General features: G+C 43.1%; 1 protein-coding gene across 1 annotated transcript; it reads left to right on the top strand.

Annotated features, from left to right (window-relative positions):
• The first annotated feature begins 4,117 nt into the window (after positions 1-4,117).
• On the top strand, positions 4,118-23,436 carry LOC138193639 (ankyrin repeat domain-containing protein SOWAHC). Its single transcript, XM_069141784.1, has 11 exons — positions 4,118-4,470; positions 8,273-8,334; positions 9,148-9,336; positions 9,991-10,116; positions 13,627-13,683; positions 14,072-14,173; positions 15,023-15,037; positions 19,370-19,462; positions 20,573-20,645; positions 21,037-21,132; positions 22,388-23,436. The coding sequence occupies exons 1-11, from the start codon at positions 4,338-4,340 to the stop codon at positions 22,558-22,560; spliced, it is 1,119 nt and encodes a 372-aa protein (XP_068997885.1). The 5' UTR covers positions 4,118-4,337; the 3' UTR covers positions 22,561-23,436.
• The last annotated feature ends 65 nt before the right edge of the window (positions 23,437-23,501 follow it).

Genomic DNA, 23,501 nt, shown 5'->3' with positions numbered 1-23,501 from the left:
ACAACAGTTACACAATATAAAAATAATGTTAAATCCTAATATTTCAGGAGACATGCTCCAGTATGATTTTTTTTTTTTTTTATCACTTTTTGGACGACATGCTATAGTAAAAAAAAGCATGTAAAATGTAAAAAAAAAAATATATAGTATCGTGTGTTGCTCAAAATGTCATGAAAATGAGTCTGACAGCGCTGCCATTACTTCTCTGCTGATAAAGTCATGTTTGGCGGCAAGTTTAGGGAGCCACAGTCCGTCACCTGCGATTTGCCTGGTCAGAAAATGGTTAGCCAATCAGAGTTGTTGCTCAATAATATTAATGAGCCCGAGGAACACCCACTAAAAACAGCTTGTTCTCAGAAGAGCTCCACCTAGTGGCTTTAGAGAGGTGGTGTAAAACGGTATTGAAATTGTTTTTAACACTGAAAAGCACAAAAAAAAAAACCTTTCTTCACGAGGATGTCAGGACTATAAATAAATATAATAAAGCACCAGAAACGTGACGATATGGGACCTTTAAATGGGGCAGTAGCGGTACGGTGTCACCACAGTGACGTTTCGGAGCGCTCACTGTTGAATTATTTCGGGTTATTTGGAGCCAGGGAACATTCATCTGTTCTTTCTGGGAACTCGGTTGGATCACATATCGAGCACAGCTGTCCGTCTGGGCCGACCGTCTGCCGCTGGTTCCCGGAAAGTTCAGCTGAATCAAATCTCGGGCAGCAACGGCCCCGCGCTAACATCATGGCCAAGGTGTATTTACAGGTGATTATACCAGCTAATCGGAGGATTACAGCATGTTGAGTCCACACAAGCCCCTAAACTGCGGGGGGAAAAAGACAGCGTGGTCCTGTGGGATTTTCTGTTTAATCTGGTGCCCAGAACGCGGCGGCCCCTCCCGTCCTCACATCTGGCCCGTCGGGATTTAACATTGTAATCCCTCATTTTAAAACAATTTTATTGTGCTTTACCGCCGATACGCTGGACTTTAATTATTAAAATGCAGCTTACTATTTTAGCATTGAAGTAATTACACATGCCTGCTCTATTAGCCTCGACTAAGTAAGTAATGAGGTTGCGCCGCGGTCGCGCTGCGGCCTCCGGATGGCCGCGGGCCGGCTGCGTCGTATGGATTATTTACAGGTATAGAAAAAAATACACCTACATTGGTAAATTAAGAAGAAAACGCGAGAGGCAAAAAAAAAAAAAATCTGTGCATATACAAAATGCGTGCTTCTCTGCACGAGGTCCGGGTGCATGCAGACGGGGCAGCGGAGGGTTAACACCACTCGCTGTGGCAGATGTCAAAAACCATGCTGTAAAAAATGTCCGATTAACACAAAGGGGCACTTTGGCAAATCCTGATTATAGGAGCACTTTCGTTTATTAAACGCTGCCAATCCCCTGTACTCTCTCTGAGCGGGGATTAAAACCAGGTAGACACCATTGTCTATCCAAACAATCCCTCTTTAAGCTCTCGCCGTTCCCCCGGTGTCCCGGCCGGCCCGGCTGGCTGGTCGGTTGGCTGGTCGCCTGCCTGTAATCTCAGCAGGGGGCTTATAGGTCACTACTACCACTACACATTCCCATTCATCAACATCATCCCCTTTAGAGGGGACTAGGTGATTGGATTTAGGACATGTTTTACAGGGGCAGAAAAAGAAAGAAAAAAAAAAAAAAAAAGAGAACAGCGAACTGCGTTGGTGTTTACAAGCGCGGTGCTGTGAAAAGGCCCGCGGACGAGTGGCGGCCATATGGGATGGATAACCCCGGGAACATCTGCCCCCTCGATCACAACCACGCCATCAAGACGGGTGGCTGTGACCTTCAACATGGAGCTCAGGAACATCTGGTCCCTCCCCCCCCCTTTTTTTTTTTTTTTTTTTCCTGCTTCTCACGGACGCCCTGAAAACAGCATTCGGCGGGCGGAGAGCTACGAAAGTCCTTTTAATAACTTGAACTTTTTGTTAATAGTTTTGACTGTTGATCGCACAACATAAGCATCATGATGGTGTTAAGTAAAATAAAAGCTACAGATGGTCTATACTTTGGTCTTATTGATATAAACTTTCACTCTCACGTTAACAGACTTTTTCTGAAGCTACTGGTAATCACGAGGAACTTTTGGAGCCAGCCCCTAGTGGCCCTCAGTGGTATTGCAATTCGAAGGACTTCTGCGTTGCCTTCACTTTTCAGACGACGTCCATTTTTAAAGAAAATGTACAGTCTATGATTGGGAATTACTGAATTCAACTCTTAACAGCAGCTGCAACAATTCAAATGCATAATTTCAGAAATAAACATTTTACTAACAATCTCATAATGAAATATATGATGATATATCAGTCTCTGGGACTATATTTCTGCAAAACAAAAGCTTTTACTTTCAATACTTCGGGTTAATACTGTACTAATACTGGACTTTTACTTGTAATTGTATATTTTGACATTGTGGTAATGGTACTTTTACTTAAGTCCATATTTTAGTACTTCCTCCTATCGCTTGGGTCCACCCCCCCCCCACCCCCCCTCTCCACTACTCCCCATCCCCTCCACCCCAGTAGCAAGGTGATAAATGTATCGCCAGCTGCTCTCCGGTGGCATGAATTCATCCCGCAAAGACGCGGCATATGCTCGAGGATCAAATTTCCTGATCCTCGTAAAAGTTGTGTTGTTTTTTTTTTTTTTTTAAATTGGAAGAGCATAAGTTCCCACTTTCACGCGACAATATAAACTGCTCACCTCAATAATTGTATCAGCGTATAAGAAGCTTACTGTAATTACAATATTGTGTTCTTAGGGGCAGCAGCCTAGAACATGAAAATACAAAAATCACTCATTTCTAAATTAAATGGAAACTCGTTCTCAAAGGGGAGCAACGGTGGAGGGGGACGGAGGGATTAACATGTAAGTCAGGCACATTTAATATTTACAGCGCAATCGCACAATTAATCTGACAATGTGTTCTGTGTTTAATACCTGGACTTGACGGACTGCTGCTCCGTCTTTATGGGCGGTGTGCGCAGCGGGTGGGTGGCGGTCACCGAACTCGCGACCTAAATGCAACACATCACGCCGAGTTTGCACTTTAACCGGCAGCCACTTTTCATTTTTAAAGCGGTTTGATTGTTTTTTTTTTCTTCTACTCTGGTTTGTAGAGCTAAATGTAAATGTAAAAGCCCTGTACGTTGGTAGTTTATCTATCAAACTACACAGGAGAGAAAAAAATATATTTTTATCCTCCAAATTCTCTGACTGCGAAATACAAATACCGTAGAACTAAAAGTTGGTCAGTACCTCACATGCAGAGCGTTTTATAGACTAAACTAATCAATGAGGTTAAATATTTGAAACCATTTCTAAAAAGGAAGATATTAAAGTTGTACTTGAGAAAAAACATCGTATACTTTAGAAAAACAGGCCTCTATCGCAAGTGCGTACTCGTCTACTTTGGGGTAGTATAAATAAATAGATGATTCTTTTGTCATCTATAAATATTTCCAGATTTTATATTTTGAAGGTGCTGAAAATGTTCTTCATCGTCTTTTAAAAGGTTGAACTCTGAATTCACTCAAAAGGCTCCAGGTCGTCCTGAGGGAAAAGTAAATAAGTACATTTACTCAAGTACTATACTTAAGCACAGGTTTGAGGTACTTGCAGTCCACCTGCGTTACTTTATACTTCTACTCCTCCACTTTTCAAGGGGAACTGCATTTATTCGACAGCTTTAGTTGTTATCGTGACAGGTTATGAAATAATAAGTTGTTGCAGCGCTACTTGTGTAAAATACCAGCTCCGTCTCATGCAGCTACAGCAGTAAAATGCTGCTGACAGGTGAATGCATCAGTTATAATAATCTAATGATATCATAAAACGGTAAATTCGGGCAGGAACCGTCGTTGTTGTTGTTGTTGTTTTTTACATGGTGTACTTTCATGTTTAACTGCTTCAGGTATATTTGTCTGTCACTCCCATGCTTTTAAACTTTTCCATACGTGCATTGCTTTTACTTGTACCAGAGTACTTCACGGTGCAGTATACTGCAGTAAAAAAAAAAAAAAAAAAAAAAAAAGACAGGCGGTACTTCCTCCAAACCACCGCCGAGGAGAAAACTGAAGACTGGCGCGTCTCTAAAGGGTTAAACGGGAGGAGGCGCGGCGGCAGCGGTCAAGCTCGTCTGGGTGGAGTGAAGTTTAGACATGTACTACAGCAAATTAGCCAGGAGGAGAGACCCGTGGCAGCGTGAAAAACAAAACAAAACAAAAACACACCGCGAGAAGAGAGAAAAAGGAAAGCGGAGGTGAAAAAGCGTGAGAGAAAGACGCCTGGTCGCCGCCGCGATGAGTGACGTCAGCGAAGAGTCGCTGCTGGATTATTTCTACTCGGCCGGAGGCGATTCGGGCAAAGTGAAAAATGCCGATATGATGAAGACATTTAAACCCTTTATTGGCCACAGGGACTTGCAGTTGCGCGGTAAGCATCGTGGATTTTCTGCTCCGTGAAAATAATCAGGCCGAAAACGGGAGAGGTTGTGGGGTGGGGATGGAGGAGAAGGAGGGGTGGGGTGGGGGGAGGGGGGGGTGATAAAACGTGATGCGCTATCTGTGTTTGAGGGATGGAAAAATAACAACTGACCCTCGTGTTTTGCACGACAATCCTCATCTTGGATCTCTCTTTTTTTTTTTTTTTTTTTTCTTTCTCATGTCCCTTCCTTGTCTCCAGCAGACATCTGGTTTGCATAAAAAAAAAAAAAAAAGCCCCTCTAAATAGTTGCAGCAGGAATTGTGTCATTTCCTCCCTCAGGCCAGTTGGGAACTAAAACAGAGGACCCCCAAACCAATCCTCCACTCCTACATGTCATCATGCAGTGTCACATGAAGCCCCCCCCCCCCCCCCACCCCCACCCCCAGACAGATTGCTTGTGCCCCCCCCCTCCAGCTTTAAAGAGCAATAATTATGACTTGGCTTCTCTGCACCGTTTTGAGGCCAGGATCACTTTCTCTGCAGCTCTTTCTTCTTCTTCTTCTTCTTCTTCTTCTCCTCCACCCACCAACTCTACACATTGCTTATGCAATCCCAAAAACTACTGCTAACACCACAACTCTCCTCATAGTTGACTAATATTTTTAGGAGTATAACATTGTGCAACTGTTCCTGTTCCTTTTTTTTTGGGGGGGGGGGGGGGTAATGGCCCCACTAAAACTGAGCAGTCGAAGGCAAACCTCGAGCAAGAATTCCCACTTTAACACAGGAGAGGCAAAATGGCAATGAAATCCGTCGTACGCTTACATAACTTCTGGTGGCCAAATTAAGTGGCAGTTAAAGAAAACGATAAAAAAAAATTGATTCTCACCTGAAAATGTGCTGCTTTTCTTGGTTATAAAAACAGTAAATAGCGAAGAGTTCTGGACAAAACAAGACATTTGAAGAGTTTCTTTGGAACCTCTAGGAGTCTTGGAGACTCAACACTTTTTAATTTTTTTGGATATTTTATTAGATCAAATGATTCATCGATCGATTGACAAAGTAATCCAGCAGATTCGTGAACATGACTGTAACTTGCAGCCCGAGAAATCCTGCAGATATTGCTGCACGAGGACTGATTAGGAAGTTGAGACTGTTCCTGCAGCGCAGTGAGGGAAGGAAATAACTTGATCAGCATCAGCTGCTGAGTTCTACACGTGTTGCTACGCGAGCATTTACAATTTTTTCATGGATATAGAACTTGAACTTTCGAGTGCAGATCAAATTTGGTGTCAAACTCGGGGAACCGGCTGCAGAGACCTTTGAAAATGTTTCAGGAAGTCTACGACGATGACGCATCGAGCTGTGGGAGGTGTTTTGAGTGGAAGGGCAGAACGTCATTGTCCAAGACTGAGGAAGGCGTTGTCAGGTTAGAAGTACAACCAGGTGGCTTTCCTTTGACATTGGCGGTGGTTGTGTCACCGTGAATTCGCCTCCTCCGGGGTCAGACTGTCAACACCGAGTTCTGCTGGGACGTTTTGAGGCATCTGAGGGGGAAAAAAAACATTTGCATATTTGGCAGTTTGCAAATCACCTGAACTGTACATTGCTTCATGTTGATGGATCTGCTGACTGTGACATCGTCTCAAAAAGTAAAACAGTAAATTCAACAGTCTGTTAACCTGTAATTACCAAAGTCACTGCTGTGCAGGAACGCTTACGTCGTCCCGCTTTAAAACATGAAACACGATTTAATAAACAGCACCGCGAATAAACACACCGTTGTCCAGAACATGTGTTGTTACTGAATACAGAGCAACAACAGGTCTGATGGTTTCTGATGCAGATCACATGCAGGTATTGCAAACGTGTCGGTGTGCAGGGAGCTCTGAACTGAATGTTAAATGGGTGATGACACAAGTTAATTTAATAAATCATTTAAATATAGAGACCGGCAGCAATACAAGAAGACACAGCAGTGTCTGGTCATACCAGAGCAGCTCTACTTAGCAGTAGAGCATTTTTATGTTTAATAATTAAAATTTTCTATTTGAAACAGAAATTTTGTATAATAATATTGCAGCGTTCGTTTTTAATGTAGGTTCGGTGGGCCTAATAAACCGGCAGCTGAGAGTAAAAAGCATGCAAAAGGTAAATAATCCACAAATGACTAATAAAAGAATATATTTCGGCTGTTTAGTTGCCATTTTATTTGCCCTGAAAAACAACTAATGTGCTGGCGGCGACGTGCGTTATCTCTCCGCTACCTTTGGCAGCGCCCGACATGATGCAAACATCCTCCAATGATTATCCAAAGTGACCTCGGGTCGCCGCGCCGTCCAGCTGCTACGTCAGGCGCCGCAGCCGCTGACAGAGGTTTTAGAGATACACCGGCCATCTGACGCGACGGTCCAATTACAGAAGTGCTTCCCACACGTTTAAAAAAAAAGTCTCTCGTAGCATGTGGTCGCGGCTTTTCACGTTGTAATTGCGATGATAGTCTTTTAATCATAATTAAGTCCACATGTGGAGCACTAACGGGGGCGCGTTTTCCATCAGGGTGGGAAAAAAAACACCAAAAAAAAAAACTGGGTCATGGTGGGCAGCGTAAAGTTGTGTGTGTGTGTGTGTGTGTTTGGAGAAAGGGGGGGGGGATGTACATGTGTGTGCTTGTTTGGGGAAACCTCTGGCTAATACATAACTAGCGCCAAGTGAGGAATTCTTTTGTTTGCGACAGATGTAAGCGGCCGCTTCCTTTAGATTTCCTGTTGTTGCCCAGCGTGAACTTTTCTCACTACAAATGTTCTTTCCGTCCACATCAGGAAATAGGAAACGCTTCGATTGTCCTGAGCTGCCCCCCTGCAACCTATAGGCATTATTGGAATACCTTCGCCCGGAAAACGTTGTTCCTGCGTGGGGGGGCGGGGGGGGCGGAGGCGGGGGGAAAGGTGTTGCTCGATAAACAGAGTCGGCCTCTTAATCACCACATTCTTCTGCACGTGTCTGAATATCTGCTGACTGGTGCAAACAAAAAGGCCGATGTCTTCATCCGACGAGCTCCGTCGGCTGTCGTTTTCTTTGCTTCCCACTGGAAACGTTCGCTGTCGGTCTCCCATAAAGGGACTCAGGTTTTTTTTTTATTTTCCTTTGGAGTTGCACCAAGATGTGTTTGGAAATGAGATCCAGCTGGAGGGGGGGGCGGGGGGGGGGCCCTTCCTTTCTTTAGATTGAAGATGGTGAAACAACATTTACTGCTGCAGACATCTGTACTGCTTCCTTCAACAGCTCAATCGTCATATGAACAGACACACCTCAGCTGCGTCTGAATCCGAAGTTACTGCTTTTACTTTCGCTGTTTAGAAAAAAAAAGAAGTTTATTATCTATCACGCAAAGCATCTATAAATACAATATTAGAGTCTGACCGATTGATTTTATTGGGCGGAGGGGAGGGGGGTAGGGATATTGGCAAATCGCATGTTGTCCGATATAAAAAACCTTTTAGTTGTAAAGTTCCTTTGCAAGAACTTTAGTTGGGAAAGTGCCCTGAGATTACTTATGTTGTGATTGGGAGGTATATAAATAAAACTGAATGGAATTTCTGTCGATATATAGATATCAGGATTTTTTTTTTTAAATTCATAATATCGGCATCAATCCAAAAAAAAAAAAAAAATCCAGCATCCGTTACGCTCATTCTTCTTTTAGTTATGGGCCATTCCTGCCGTCTACATAAGTTATTTCCTTCCATTCTTACTCGACTGTATTGCTACCAATTATGTGTCACTGAATGTCAAATATTTTCTACCGCAGCTAAACACAGAGAGGAATTCAAGCTCGTCATCGACCGGATCGCCGTGGTGAAGTCCGAGAATGTGAGTAAACTCTTCAAATACTTTTATCTTTTGTGGGAAAAAAAAGCTGCGCTCCCAGACTTGGGTTTCTGGGTCATACTTCTACTCTGAGGCATAAACAGGAAAATGTGTCACGACTGGGAAACGCTCGGGAATAAATGTTGTGACTGAACAAGGATTCGTCAAATCTGTTGACTTTGTTTTTTTTAACAGAACTGTTTGTTCTGCTGGTGTATTTAGAGATTAGATTGAAGTAAAAAAAAAAAGAAAAAAAAAAGTTTTTAAAGGAATAGTTCAACATTTTTTGAAGTTTTTTTTTTTTGCTGTTTTGACCCGAGTTGTAAAAAAAATGACTACCAGTCTCATGAACTTAAAAGCTTATCAAATAACACAATGCAACAAAAACTTGTTTAAATGTGCAAAAACTGGAATTAGAAGTTTGGGGTTTAGTTTGTTGTGTTGTGAGAAGTTCTTGGTCGGGTGCAGTGACAGCTCGTAACTCCCCGTAAAAGCGGCGGAATTTATGCAACAAGTAGGGCAGTAACCAATGATTTTTTTTTTTTATCAATTAACCTGCAGATAACCATCTAAATTAATCGTTTGGGTCGATGAAATATATATATATATATAAAAAAATACCCTTCAGAAGTTCACAGAACCGAAGGTTACTACCTTCGGTTCTGTGAACTTCATCCTCAATAAAGAATTATAGATTAGTGCGGTTCACGCACGAGTTACTGCGACGACCTATATCTCATCCGGGAAATCCCAAATTCAGACGGGCCTGTTGCTAATAATGAGGTACGTTTGTGCTCGTCTGACTGTCCGTCGCAGGGCGAGAAGTATCTTATCCTAAAGAAGAAATACAGACACCTGCTGCACGAGCGGGACGCCAAACATCACGGGACGGACGGGGACGGACGGAGACACCCGACCGGCGCCGCGGAGTGGGAGGTGACGGACGCCGCGACGGCTTCGCCCCACCAGGGGGAGGAGGCGGATGAGATGATGTCATGTGATGAGGTGAATTTAAATTTCATTTGTAAAAACGCAAATGAAAACGGCATGAGGAACTGTTAACTTACCGGATCGGCCGCATTCACTCTTATGTGAGCGACGCATTTATTTCTAAACAAGATCCTCTTTGTTGGTGCCTTCTCCCTCCCCTCCCATGCGTCAGCCTTTACCGAATGAAATGTTTGCATAGAGAGCCACTGTGGCGGAGACATAAAAAAGCCAGTCGGCTTTGGCAAATCTAAGCGAGCCACTGTGTGAAGAAAGAGAAGGTCAAAGGGCCTATGTCTTTACATAAAGGGCAGAGCTGTTTGGACCTAATGCACAAAAGCACTTTACAGTCGTGAAAATAAATACAGTGTGCTGGTTTAGTGCACGCTAATCCTCTGGAATTACATTTACATATTGCTCATGCAGTAAACTTGAGGATTTAAATGTAGATGTGGGAGATTTAATGCGTGTTGCGCAGCCGGATGAGCGTCCCCACACGTGATTTGCTCAAACTGGCACCAAAGCAAACACGATCCGTCCACACCCAGATTGCGAAGGGACGGGAAGGCGAAAGCAAAGTGCTCGATGTCGGCTTGACAGCAGCTGACCTGTTTGGTCGGTCAGATCGCAGAAAGCTTGACTTCATCACACGTTATGTCTGTGCTCCTGTAGGACCAGCAGACGGGAGGAGTCCCCGTGCAGCACGCTCCGCCTCCTCCTCCTCCTGGCGTCCAAACCCAGGAACCATCGGCGCAAAGGGACGGGGAGGACGAGCTGGACAGAGATTCGGGGTCAAAGGTGACAATTTGGCTGATTAAGACCGGATGTAAAAGCAGACGTAGCTTCCAGGTCGGAAAAATTAGGCCGATGCGGAAGTTCCTTAAGCTGCAATACCACCGAGTGCCACTAGAGGTTGGTTCCAAAAAGCGTCCGGCTCCATAGACTCCCATTCAACTTCTCTCAAGAAAAACAAAGTCAATACATTTTTACCACAAGTTATTTTGGTTTTGTGAGCTAAAGTCACTCTTTCTTGTTAGTTTTCTGGTGGTCCATCTGAAAATAATCCCGATATTAATGAGAAAATAAGCCTTAAAAAAAGCAGTGTTTTGGGGGGGGCGTGTCTGTTTGATTGACAGGCCTGCGGTGCAGTCAGATTTAGATAGATAGATATACTTTGTTGATCCTGCGAGGGGAAATATGTTCGCTACAGCAGCATGGTAAATACAGGGTAAACGCAATAAAAATGACAATAAAAATAGAGGTAGTAAAAATATTAGTGGGCGGGGGCGTAGTATCATTGGTGCCGCTCTGCTTTCTACGGTTCGATATGCTGTTGAAGTTCATTGCAGAAACAATTAGTCCCATTAATCGGCGAGTTGACCGAGAGAAAATTCAAACTCAACGATCTATACAAATCGTTTCAGTCAGTTTCTCTGCAAAAGGGCATATTTTTGTTGTATTTTACTCTCCTCTGATAGAGGATTAGAAAAGTAATTTTTTTTTAGGGGGTTTTAGACAAAAAAAAAAAAAAAAAAATTTCAAGACATCACCTGGGTTTCTTGGAAGTTTTATGTGTTTTTGTTTTTTTTTCTTCAACATTGACATTTTTACACAGAAAATATGTTTTTTTATAAAGAAAATAACTGGCAGCTGCAGCTTTTATTCCGTTTAACTTGACAGTAGCCAGATATTGATCTGTACTTTATATCTTGTCTCTAAAAATCCTTTATCAGGACAGTTTGGATATGGAAACAGCAGGGGGGGTCCGTCAGATGGGAGGGTGGGCCGGCCGTGTTGCTTTAACTCAATTTTCATCGATGCGGTCCTCCTGTTTAGATGAAGGCGCCCTATAAATATTTGTGACATAAATTAATATCAAGCTGTGTTTGTGACTTAAATCAAAGATAAGTCTTTGAAGGAGGATTGTCTACAATCATTTAGCCTTTTTTTTTCTTTTTTTTTAGGTCATACTTAAGACCAGCGATTACCAGCCTGCAGTTGCTTGGCAAAACCTTTGTGATCGCGTTTTAGCCAAGTAATAATTACATATCACATATATCACATTACACACATCAGAGAGTGGCACCTTTCTGATTACAACCTAGTATATTTCTTTTAAAGTTGAAATAATTAATGTCCTCTCATCCTGAATAAGTTTAAAATAGCAATAATTTTCCACATTTAATTACACTACTGTACTCATTTAGAGGATGGAGATAACTTGGTGGGGACTCCCACAGTTCAGTGCCTTCACTCCTGTAGTTCCTCCTTTCACCCACGAGGTGGTGCTAAGTAAACTACCTGAATTTGTAACCCTCAGTGGCTTCAAACTGAGTGGGAGGAGGACCAGTTGGGGGGAGAATCTGCATTTAAACGAAGCCGCCCGTTATTATGTTAAACAGCAACATGTTGGAGCTCATTAGAAAGATAATAATCATTTGTGTCCATAAAGAGACAGAGATTCATCCCGGACAAAGATACGAGGGAGACCTCGAGGGCCTGCTGAAGATTGTATAATATAGCACTGCTGTCAGAGTAAGTGTGTTTATTTAATGTATTAGTCATCCCAGTTCACAGTTGTTTCACATTACAGAAGCTGGTTCACTGAAGTGTTATACGTGTTTTTTATCAGAACGTCTGAGGCAGTCAGCTGTGCTGCTAGTTTCCCAAAGCTTGATAGAAAAATCACCATTATAATATGAATATTCTTTGAGCTGTGTGAACACAAATGCGTCCCGGGCTTATTGAAGGGCCACCTACTCATCTGACGTCCTCTGAATAAATAGAAAATGCAGCTCTCTGTACCACGTTCCTGTGTTTGCATCTTACACGATGCTTCCACACGTTACAGCCGCGTTTATAGTCGCCACGACTACGAAGGTTGCATAACTTGTATTTAAAGAAGTTGCAACTTGACCACCGAGCGGCAGCCAACAGTGACATCACCTGTTGGTTTGTGAGCTGACGTTGTGAAGCCTGGAGTTGGTATTTCGGAAACCTGACTGCAACACAGGCCTGTCAATCAAACAGGCAGGGCCCCCCCCCCCCCAAACATATCACATGTTGACGCCTAATATCTAATTAATGACGGGTTTATTTTCAGACAGACCGCCAGAAAACTAATAAGAAGGAGTGACCTTAGGGAATGACATCAAATTGGCTTGTGGAAAGAGCTTTTTTCACTTTGTATTCCATGAGAGAAGTTGAATGGTGGTTTATGGAGCCGACCCCTGGGGGCAGTCGGTGGTATTGCAGGCACTTCCAGATTTACCACTTTTTTTTAGACCCAGAATCTATGTCCAATTTTATACTCAATCTATATTTACCAGAAAGCACAGTTCAAGTCATCATTTTAAACCAAACAACTCTCTTTTCCCAACCAAGTGTTTTTGGTGCCTGAACCTAACCGGAGGCGCTAACTTAGCAGACATTACTGACGGAACAAACGCGAGGAGAATCGCTTTAAAATGATCAACTGACACTCTTGAAATCAGTTTTGGTTGTTAAAAGCAAAAACTGCGACGAGACATTTTTCAGCCTTTTCTGACATCAAGACAAAATATCACAACAAAAGAAAAACAACTACAATTACAATCCATGGAAAAATTCTTCAGTTTTTCCCCTTTCACGCCAAAACAACATTATTTAGTTTTCTCTGCTTATTATTGGTCTCCACTAGAAAAAAAAAAAGAAAAAAAGAAATGGACATGCGCCAGAGTGGAAAAGGCTGGATAAATACAATCCCTCCACTTTTCATGTTCAACACGCTGACGTGTGGCAGTTTGTTCAAGTGACATGAAAGAGCCGAGTGTTTTAACATCATGTCTCCGTGTGATCTGCGAACAATTTGCAATCAAGTCCTCCTCAAAAAGAGTCCAGAAGGAGGAAAAAGAAAAAAAAAAATAAACTCTCCTCTCGCACATAAATCAGCCGAAATGACACTTTCCCCGACCGCCGTTTTCAATATTTTTGGAGTCTTTTTTTTCCCTTTTTCTTCTTTTGACCCGGTTTTAGACGACAGCGGTGACGAAAGCTCGGCCGCAGGCGCGGGTTTTTTTTTTGTTTTGGGAGTTAATTGTTAATTGGATTGTTATTCATTCCCTCCCGCGTGTGAAAGCGTCACCTCTCGCCTCGCCGACTCGTCACCTCTGTATCTGTCTGACGCCCTTTGGTCTCGTCGGGCCGGCAAACGTCGCGGCGGTGTGTGTGTGTGTGTGCGTGTGATGTCGGGTGACGCCGTGCGAGGCTTTATGACCCCGATACAGCAACAGTTGACGCGTCTTACAGTTCAGCTTTTCTGCGTTTCAGTCCGAGTCGGAGCAGGACGAGGAGGGAACGGGCAGCATGGGCTCCGCCACTGTCGCTGTAAGTACGTTTTTGGGTTGTTTTGGGTTTTTTTTTTTATTACCGAGATGGTAAAAATGTTCAAAGAGTCTCCAAAGTATCTCTGTGACCTTTCACCATTACGAGTTTGGTGTTGCCGGTCCACGTCCTCTCTCTCTCTCTCTCTGCCCTGTGGTGACAAGTCCTCATTAAACAAATAAAGACAAGCGAAAGTATAAACTGTTGAACTTGGTGCCGAGTCATCATGGGAGTCACCCACAATGTGTCAGTTGGCTGCGACTCGGTCGCTTCTAGGAAATGGATTAGAGGGTTTGTAGCCTCAGCACTATCAAAAGCACCCACAACAGGATATGTGTGTGTGTGTGTGTGTGTGCGTGTGTGTGTGTGTGTGCGTGTGCGTGTGCGCTAGCTGGATCCTATAGAGAAAGAGTGGATCTACTCCGCTGCCGGCGCTCGAGTCCCTGACCTCTCTCAGCTGCTCCAACAGGACCCGTCGCTGGCGAACAAGAAGGTAGCGCCCGACTCTTAAAAGGACAATTCCACTTTATTATAAATGAATTCTCGTTTGCATAAGTTTATTATTTTTTTTAATTTTTTTTGTGTGTGTGTGGGGGAGGGGGGGGGCATCTGTTAGTAAATAACCCAATCTGGGAATGTGGTTGATATTACTGCCACCAAGTTTGATGGGGGCAAGAAACACAAAAAAGCCAGACAATCAGAAGGTTTTAATCCCCAGAGAGTTATTTAGAGGGGAACAACAACAACAAAAAAGTAGTCTAAAGGTTAACTTATTACGCAAAACTGTTGTTATAAACAGGGAGAGTCTCAAAGGAGAGGGTCATGTGATGAACAAAAATCAAAACGAGGGAGGCTAATTCTCAGTCGCCTTGCCAGCTCGCCAACTTGTACACATTGTACCAGATATCAAATTAACAGATTAAACATACTAAAATTAAACATACATTAAACACTCTCTCAGGTTTATCAAACTACCATAAATAGTCTGTATTATGTCATGTGTTTTATGTATATTTACAGTACGCTGTGTCGTATTCTGTTGTTTTTTTTTTTAAACTACGTTCACTGTTGCCGTTGGCAACAGAGGTTGCTTAACTTTTTTTCTGCTCAGGTCATCACTTTTGACCCAAACCTCATCATCTTTCCCTAAAACTAACCGAGTAAACCACCACCTAGCCTAAAAACTAACCAGAGGCGCTAAATTCAGGGAACACTCCCGTCAATCAAACTTTAGTGGTCGCAGGGACGGAAAAGTTCTTCAAACTTAATATATAAAAACAAAACTTCATTTTCAGTAATTAATTCCTCCTTTTATATAACATCTGAAAGTTTGACGTACAAGGCTTTCTTGATGTTTGTTCATAACGGGGTCCTAATACAGGAGTACAAACCAGAGCTGCAAAATTAGGAGCCAAGTTGTAATAAAGTGGAATTTTCCTTACACGCAACACAAATACCAAATAAAATAGTGTTTAATCGAAAATTTTAAACACTTAAGTTGGCCGGAATCATTACTAATGATAAGATTTTACTAACAGATGCTTTTTTTTTATGTCATTTTTTTTGCTGCGTGGTCGAACCAGGACTTCACCTCAGTGAGTATTTCATCCTTCTTTACACTAAATGTAACGTGTTGAACTGTTTTGTTGTTTTATAAACTCTCAGCCGGACATTGTTCATGATTTTTTTTCTGACCTGAAGCTTTTCACTTTCTCATTTTGTGCCCCACGCCGGCTCCTGACCGTGACCGCGCTGCTCAGGGGGTAAGTTTCACCCGTTAATAACACCGAGCGGGCGGAAATTAGAAATTCATTTCCAACTTTTCTTTTCTCCTCGACAGGCCTGCCGTTTAAAAAAAAACAACACATTTTTTTTTTTTGCTTGTGTAACTTTCACGAGCTTCATCCTGCCGTGATATTTCCTCTCCCCTGTAACAGTGCTCTGAGAAGCCCGACGTTAAAACATCCAGATCACGCATTTCAAAGGTCCACTATCAAAAGGATTATGAAAGATAGCTTTTTAGCTCCTGTGCCCCCCTGACAACCCAAATCCTTTTATTTGTCTCCCTGTGCGCTTAAGAGATTTGAGCTCATGTTTGTTGTCCCTCCCCTGTGTCACAGTTTCTCACACCGTCCTGCGGCCGCGGCGGACCACCTTCTAAGAGCGGCCCTAAGCCTCTGCCATCTCCACCCGGACAAGATAGCCGGGCCGCCCATTGAAGTGCAGGGAGATGGGGGGGAAACGGGTGCGGGGATTAAGGAGAGTCTTAATGCCCCACAAAGACTTCACCCACTTAAAGATAATCTGAAAGTAATAGAGCAGGCTGGGATTAATTGTAGAACAATGCAGGTTGTGTCCATGGGAAGGTGCTAAGTCCCCCTCAGGCCTCTTTGATGTTCGGCCCTTCAGCCTTTTTACCCTTTTTTTTTTTTTTTTTTCCTCTCTGCAAGAGGAGGATGCCTTTCCGGAGATAACGTACCGAGATACCGAGAATAAAAAAAATTAAAAAAAAGACTCCTGGAACACGAGTCTTTAAAAAAAAAAAAGCAGGAGTTGTTATATCTGATCTGTATCCGTCAGCGCTCGACTTTCTCTCCACGGAAGTTTTAGGCGAGTGAAGCACACGGCAGCCTCTAAAAAAAAAGAAAAAGAGAATCACATGTTTGACCGGGACTGAAGGGATTACTCCTCATCCTGGGACGACTTAAGTGTTTCCTGTTCTGGCCAAATGTTTGCGAGGATCAGGTGGATTTATAGATATGCTCTTCAAACAGCGGCTCGAAGGCACAACACAGGTCATCACACCTGAACCCGCCACCTCTCGCTCCCAAAAGTCTCACGCCCCTGTTTTTTTTTGTTTTGTTTTTTTTCCTTCCCCTCTGTGACGTGGGCCTCCGCTCCTGCTGTGACGGACTTCCTCCGCCACGCAGTTTGTAAGTACATCATTAGCCCATCACATCACTCGTCTCCTCCGGCCTCCCTCCGCATGCAGGGGAAGTGTCAGGCACACGGGGGCCCTTTTTTTTTTTTTTTTTTTGGTGTCCCACTGTCCACGTCAATCCTCTTTAGCCACCCCACTTCCACTCACCGGGGGAGCGCGTGGCGGCCGCACACGGTGATCGGACAGGTGGGAGGGGGGAGGGGAGGAGGGAGTGAGGGGTGGGGGGGTGGGGGGGGGACGCAGCATCCTGTTCGGTCTCGTCCATCACTCCCGGCCGCCGGGACACCCGCCGAGCCGCCCGTCAAACGGCCCCGCGGCCAATCCGTCTCAGGATGCGACAGCGGACGGACAAAGGGAGGCGGAGACAACTCCGGCCAGACGGGCATCTATCACAATCTGTCCCGCCGACGGGCGACAACAAGAGAGATGTAGCTACACGTCGCTTCCTCATTCCCTTCAGTGGACAGGAGACTTTTTTTTTTTTTTTTTTTTTTTTTGCTGTTTTCGGGGCCGTTGGAACAGATTGTTGCGCCGGTTACGATTATCTTACGATTAGCATTCGTGAAACGTTTTAACGAAGCGAGATAGTTGCCGGTTCCTTCCTTGCGTTACCGTGACACTCGAGTCACGGCAGCGTCTGTTTCTGTCAAAAAATAAATAACCCGTCAAGGTATTTCCAGAAAAAACGCGTCCAAACATCTGGATGAAGAAATCTTTTGTTTGCTGCATGATGGAAAATATGTTTGACAGTATCGGCTATAAAAAGGTGTGAAAACATAAAAAAAATACCCAATAACATAAATTCAGACAAATAAATATACAAATAGACAAATTTCAGTTGCAACTTAGGAAACAGGTAATCAATTTGTCTTAAGTGTGCAAAAGACTGAATATTTTTCCGTCCAGATGGTCAGAAGAGTTTTTCCGCAGTTGTAAAAGTACCTTTAGAACAGCTGTAAGTTTTGTTGAATGACCTCCTGAACTTTTCAAAGATTGCAAGGTATTTACTTTTCTTAAAAAAACAAGACAACAGATGTTCAGTGGGGCCGAGCACTGAACTTTGGAACTCGTATGGCACCAATCAAACGGCCTCGGTGCTATCTAGCACTGACAAATGCCCTTTCATTCGGTACCAAATTTCTAAACTTTGAAACTTTGGCGACTTAAATATTGTACTTTCTACTTCATTATATTTGTCTGAGAGTTTTAGTGACTCGTTATTTTCACATTGCTGTTCTTTACACCCTTCCTGTCCAACTGAAAACCAACCAAATTTGGGTGACTATGAATTTGAATGTTTCTGATAAAGAAAAGTTCAAGTTAAATGTTCCTTTATGGGCCGAGTACATTCTCCTACTTATTAATATATAAATAAAGTCTTTAACTCTTTATTGTCACGTCTAGCGATAACGTACGTGTGAGGCGTTTAGGGAACATCTGTTAATTGAAGCTGCGTAAAACAGCCAGGAGTGACACTCTCCCCATCTAAACTACATGAAACCCAAATGTAATATTTTTTTTTTCTTACAGTGGGATTTTATAAAATTGGTATTTAAATTAAAAAGTAGAACACCTGAACGTGTATCAAAGTCAAGGTGTCGGTCAAGAATCACGAATTGTTTAGCTGTGTGACTTATGTGTAATAGTAGTATATAAAAAGTGCCATGTGCATGTAGTATACGATAATAAACTTTGTAAAAGCGACCGTTGTCATCATGTAATCAAACAGCCGAGATTTCAGAACTGATCGTTTGTGGGGTTAACAGCATTTTTCTGATTACATTGCTGGCAGTACTAAAATCTGAGTAGTACCAAGGGAAGAAACTATAAGAATCGCTTTGGGTGTTTTGCTGCTTTTATCAGAAAGACAAAAGGAAAAATAGTAAATAATAGCGGTTAGGCCCCTGAAAGCGTCACGATGTCGCTGTTGGAAAACTCCACAACGAAGAAACGTGGCTTTTCATTTCGTCTGATCGGACACGGAAACCCTTTTCCTCCAGCGTTCGGCTGACCGAAGTGGAGGCATCAACGATACCGCGGTTTAAACGTGTGACTCCGAAATGGCTGCCGTTTGATCGCGCCAGTTACGGGTCAGACGGCGGACGGGGGGGTGGATGTGGTTAACTTGGCCGACATCTGCTCCGCCGCCGCAGCCGCTTTCGCCCCGTTGGATCGCCCGTAATTACGCAGCTTAAAGCGAGAAGGGAAAACAGGGGAGATCGCAGGCGGATGTGGTCGGACTTGTGTGTTCAGTGCCGCGTCGTGTCGTTTTCTACGTCGTGTAAATGGAGGACGTGCCTGGGTGTATCTCTTAAAAGGACTCGTACGGCGAGGTGGCTCGTGTTTCCCTCCCTGACAGTAGTGCGCTGATGCCTGGGTGGGTCTCCCCTCTTTCGGGGTCACACTAACATCATCAATCTTACACCCCCTCCCCCCCCCGCCCGCCCGCCCCCACCCTCCTGCCCTCCCCTGGTGACAGGCGGCCGCCCCTTCCACCTCCCTCCCCCCCCCCCCCCCAACTGTGGGCACAGTGCTGTGTTGTTTTGTAATTAGGCTCTGTTAGATGGCAGGAAACCATCTCTCCATCCCTCCTTCTTAACCATCCCTCCATCCATCCACTCCCTCCCCCCCCGTCCGTGCACAGCTGGGCCTCCCCTGCCCCTCGGACAGCCAATAAGGAAACCCCCCCCCCCCCCCCCCCCCAATGCACATAGTATGAATAACGCCTCTCTCCTTGTTGCACGCAAGACGGCTCTGCACTGGGCCGCCAAACACGGCAACGAGGACATGGCCAGTCTGGTGGTGAACGCCGGCGCCGACGTCAACACCAAATCAGTGAGTGTATACATTTTGAAATGATTTAAAAAAAAAAAAAAAAAAGGGGGCAATCCACCAATTTAGGTTTCTATATTTGAACAATTAAAACAAGCACATTAGTCCCAGTTCCTCTCCGTCCCCGCTGATTTCAGAACTAACAGCGTCCTCCGTTATTGCAACATGAAAACCAAAACTTAACTGGATTAAATCTAACAGCGGAACTGGTTCTAAATCTCCCTCATACCTAATCAAATGAAATGTAATAAAAACACGAACGTCGGACTGTCAGGTGTAAAAACGCCCCCAAAACTCTCGAGATAACTGATGATTCCTCCAATCGGAGAGTCGGAATCTATCAGAATTGTTCTTGTGGGCCGAATGCGATCTCCTTGGTGGATGAACTGAACGTTAAGTGTAAAAATCAGCGGAATTGCCCTTTAACATGCAGAGTCACCGATTCCTTCGCGTTATTCTTCTCCTTTCTTGCAGCACGTGAGTACCTGAGCTTTTATCGGCCGGCGGCGGGTACAGTAAGTCGGATCAACATGGCCGCCCCCCCCCTTTCCTCCCCCCCCCCACTCAGTGACGCAACGATCTTCGTGAAGATCCAGCTGTGCAAATGTACCGCAGCCGCGGGAGGACTCCGCTAATAAATCATGTCATGTCACCTTAATTGTTTCCCAAAACAGTGCGCCTATGTGCAGGCGCGCACAGGCCCTCCGACTATGCAATTTTCGGCGAATTACCGAGCAATTATGTTTTTATCATTATCTGGTGTTTCCATAACCTTCGCTAATTTGTGTGTTGTGTTTTTTTTCTCTCCCCCCCCCTCCCACTCTCCCCGTGCTGTTTTCGTTGGCTGCGTTCGGGGCCCTGGGAAACTCTAGGGGGTAAGCGCTAAAACCGTCCAGCACTCAGCCACACTCACTAACCCCTCAACAGTAAGTTTTTTTTTATTTTTTTTTTTTAAACTCTTCAGGCCTTTATGTGTCGGCGAAGCGAGCGTCGAAGGTGTGTTTTGAATGGCGAGCAGCCTCAAAACGCACGTGCATTAATCCTCTTCTCTTTTTTTTTTTTTTTTTTTTTTGGCCGTTGATGTCCACTCGTGTTCAACGTTTACTTTTCCTTCCGCAGGGATACACGCCGTTACACATCGCAGCGTTACACGGTCATCAGCATATTCTCGACCTGCTCGTCGGCACATACGGTAAAAAAAAAATAAAAAAAAAAATAAAAAAATGGCCTTTTTTTATTTAACCACAACAAATACACTGTAAAGCCTAATTTAAAAACAAATTAAAAAATTTTTTTTTAAGAAAGATTATTAAAATGTTTTTGTGTTCTTTAACTGATTGCTTGATTAAAATGAACTTCTTGCAGTGTTGACGTTGTCAGCGTTCATTTTTTGTTCTACTTCTATGAAACCTGCCAATCAGTTTTAAGAGTGACAGCAGGTCGCGTTGTTTACCTTGAGATTATGGCTCGTTTCTTTAAAGCTCCTGGTGTAAGGTGTCAATCCTGTAGCTTATCTTGCTGCCTTCCCGTGACTCCCCTTCTGTTTTCGCAGATTTCATTTCTTTTTCTTTTAATCTTATTAGGCGCTAAAGAAAACTTGCGGGACTACAGCGGCCATCTTGCCTGCCATTATCTGAACAACAAAGAACCAGAGGGACCAGAGGAAGACTGCGAGCTGCGTGAGTGCCTCAAATTTATGACGCTCAAAGTATCTTATTAATGCAACGAACATTACAACTTAATATAATTTATCACTTTGTTGGTTTTCTGTTGCTCTTTTTGTATTTTGTACTATTCCTTCATTTTTGGGACGTTTCCTGAAACTCTTGTTGTATTTCATGTTAAGCGCCTTGTAATTCTGGATGTAACATGCACGCTGAAATTCACTTACTTAGTAACTAAAGTAAGTAAAAGTAAAGTAAAGACAGTACTTTCACTTCTAGTTTGGAAAATGAGTCGTGGGTGCACAATTTGCATGATGAGTTAGAGCTATTGTTTGAAATGTTCATTCAAATAAAGTCTTCAGTTCTCTGAATTAAGCACACGACCACAATTTAAGTTTAAATAAATTTGCATTGCAAATATATATATATAAAAAAAACATTTGTAGGATTTGTTAAACACTTTTTGACAAAGATTTGGAGTTCGATTGCATTTGATCAAATCTGCGTTTTGAATCTGAATACTTTCTTATTGCTTCTTGTCAAATAGTTTGTTTGATGGAGAAAGAAAAAAACGTATTCGAAAATGTTTTACTTCACTCGCTGCAGCAGCAAAACAACGCTCCTTTTTCTTAAGATGTTAATATTTAAAAGTTGCAATATTTAAAAATGATATCGCATTCAGAGATACACCTTTTCAAATCCAAGTTATTTCAATCATTGCTCATAAGCAGGTCACCGACAGAAACCGTGGTAATCAATTTTCCTCCCTGCAAACTTGATGTGCTTGCAACATAAAAGTTTACGTGCATCTTAACGAAATCAAAAAATGTTAACCAACTTGGAACCAAATCCAAAATTAAAACATCTGCTGGAAGCTCCTTTAAAATAAATCCAGATAAGAAGAGTCACAGCAACCTTGTGTTTTGACACCGTGACTAACGTACACAGTTAGCTTAGCACAAAGAACAGTCTTTATGCTAAGCTACGCTAAGCTAACTTGGCTGTCGCTCAGTTTTTCGTTTCATCGAAACGCAACCGGAGAGGAAAATACGACTGTTTTCCAAAATGCTTTTACATCCGATTTTCATTTGCGGTTGAAAGTCGAATTTCCAACGTGGTTTATTCTTATTCAATTACACGAACAGGAGCAGTCTCGCTACCTGAAATGTGAAAAACCATTAAAAAAAAAAAAAAAACCACAATCTTAAGACGTCCGACGTTTTCTCTCTCTCTCTCTCGTCGCTGAACTTTTTCGTTCCACCACCGCCAGAGTTTCAGGTCACTCAGGCGCGAGAGCGGAACAGGAACAGGAAGTTGGTGTCGCTGTTCCACTCCAAGAAGAAGTGGGGGTCGGCGGAGGATCTCGCTCCGATAGAGGAGGAGAGGACGGCGGCGCATCAGCTCGTCCTTCCCGCCTTCAGACCCAGAAAATTCTCCCGCTGACGAACGACGGACCCCGGGGACGATTTGTCCTTATTCACACTCATGTATGTACCAAATATTAATAAGTGGATATTTATTATGCGCACACACACACACACACACACACACACACACCACTCATACCTTCGTTTGCCGCCTAAACAGCTCAAACAAGCAGGGAAACACGGACGCGTTAACTCTTAATAAGAATGTTACAAGTGATGCTTTTTTTTCCTCATACGTGTGTTATTATTATTATTATTATTATTTATGCTTATCGCTTCGCTTTAGTATTTCTTAAAGCCTTTAAAATATTAACAAATGTCGCGAAATGTCACCGATGGAGCCTGAAAACTTTACACGACTCGATAAGCTCGACTTTCTTTGTGTTAATTCTGACGAGAAGTTTTCAACGACTAGTCTTTTTTTTTTGGTTGTCGTTTCTTCACGATGCAGTTTGTCCGTTTGGAATTTGCCGGGTATGATGAATCATTATATAAATGCAGATTTCAAATTATTATTTTTTTTTTTTTTGCAGTTTGAGGATGAGAAAAATCCTGATGTTACTTTGTTTTGTCCAAAACAAACCTTAAGGTTTGGTGTAAAAGTTGGTGCTTGTCAGCTGATTGTACTCGATTCGTTCACCCGCTGTGTATCAAAAGTGCCCGTTGTATTTAGCTGAAGAGAAACGTTGCACTGTTAAAAGTCTTTGATATTTGCTCATTTTTGTTTATAATTCAGTGCCATGTGTTTGTTACAGTTTTATGTTTTTTTTTGTTTTTTTTTAAATTTTGTTAAGCTAACTGCTTAATCTAGAGAACCAGCCTCCATTTCATTAAATTGCACAATATTTATACGATGAAGATATTTTGGAATTAAACCGCCTTTTATATCAAAGTGTATCCTTGTATTTTCTGACTCCCAACGCAGTAATAAACAGTCGTGCGTCTACTTCCAACTCG

The sequence above is a fragment of the Embiotoca jacksoni genome, unplaced genomic scaffold (genome assembly GCF_022577435.1).
Source record: "Embiotoca jacksoni isolate LCO1_2020_lvr unplaced genomic scaffold, fEmbJac1.0.p SCAF_91, whole genome shotgun sequence".
Classification (NCBI taxonomy): Eukaryota; Metazoa; Chordata; class Actinopteri; family Embiotocidae; genus Embiotoca; species Embiotoca jacksoni.
Note: the sequence above shows the minus strand (reverse complement) of the source record. Positions and strands in the feature narration are given on the sequence as shown.

Bases quoted from the DNA above. Each gene is read 5' to 3' on its own strand.
- LOC138193639 (XM_069141784.1), top strand. From the start codon at position 4,338: ATGAGTGACGTCAGCGAAGAGTCGCTGCTGGATTATTTCTACTCGGCC. The intron at 4,471-8,272 runs GTAAGCATCGTG...TTTCTACCGCAG, and splicing joins CAGGGACTTGCAGTTGCGCG to CTAAACACAGAGAGGAATTC. The intron at 19,463-20,572 runs GTATACATTTTG...TTCCTTCCGCAG, and splicing joins TCAACACCAAATCAGTGAGT to GGATACACGCCGTTACACAT.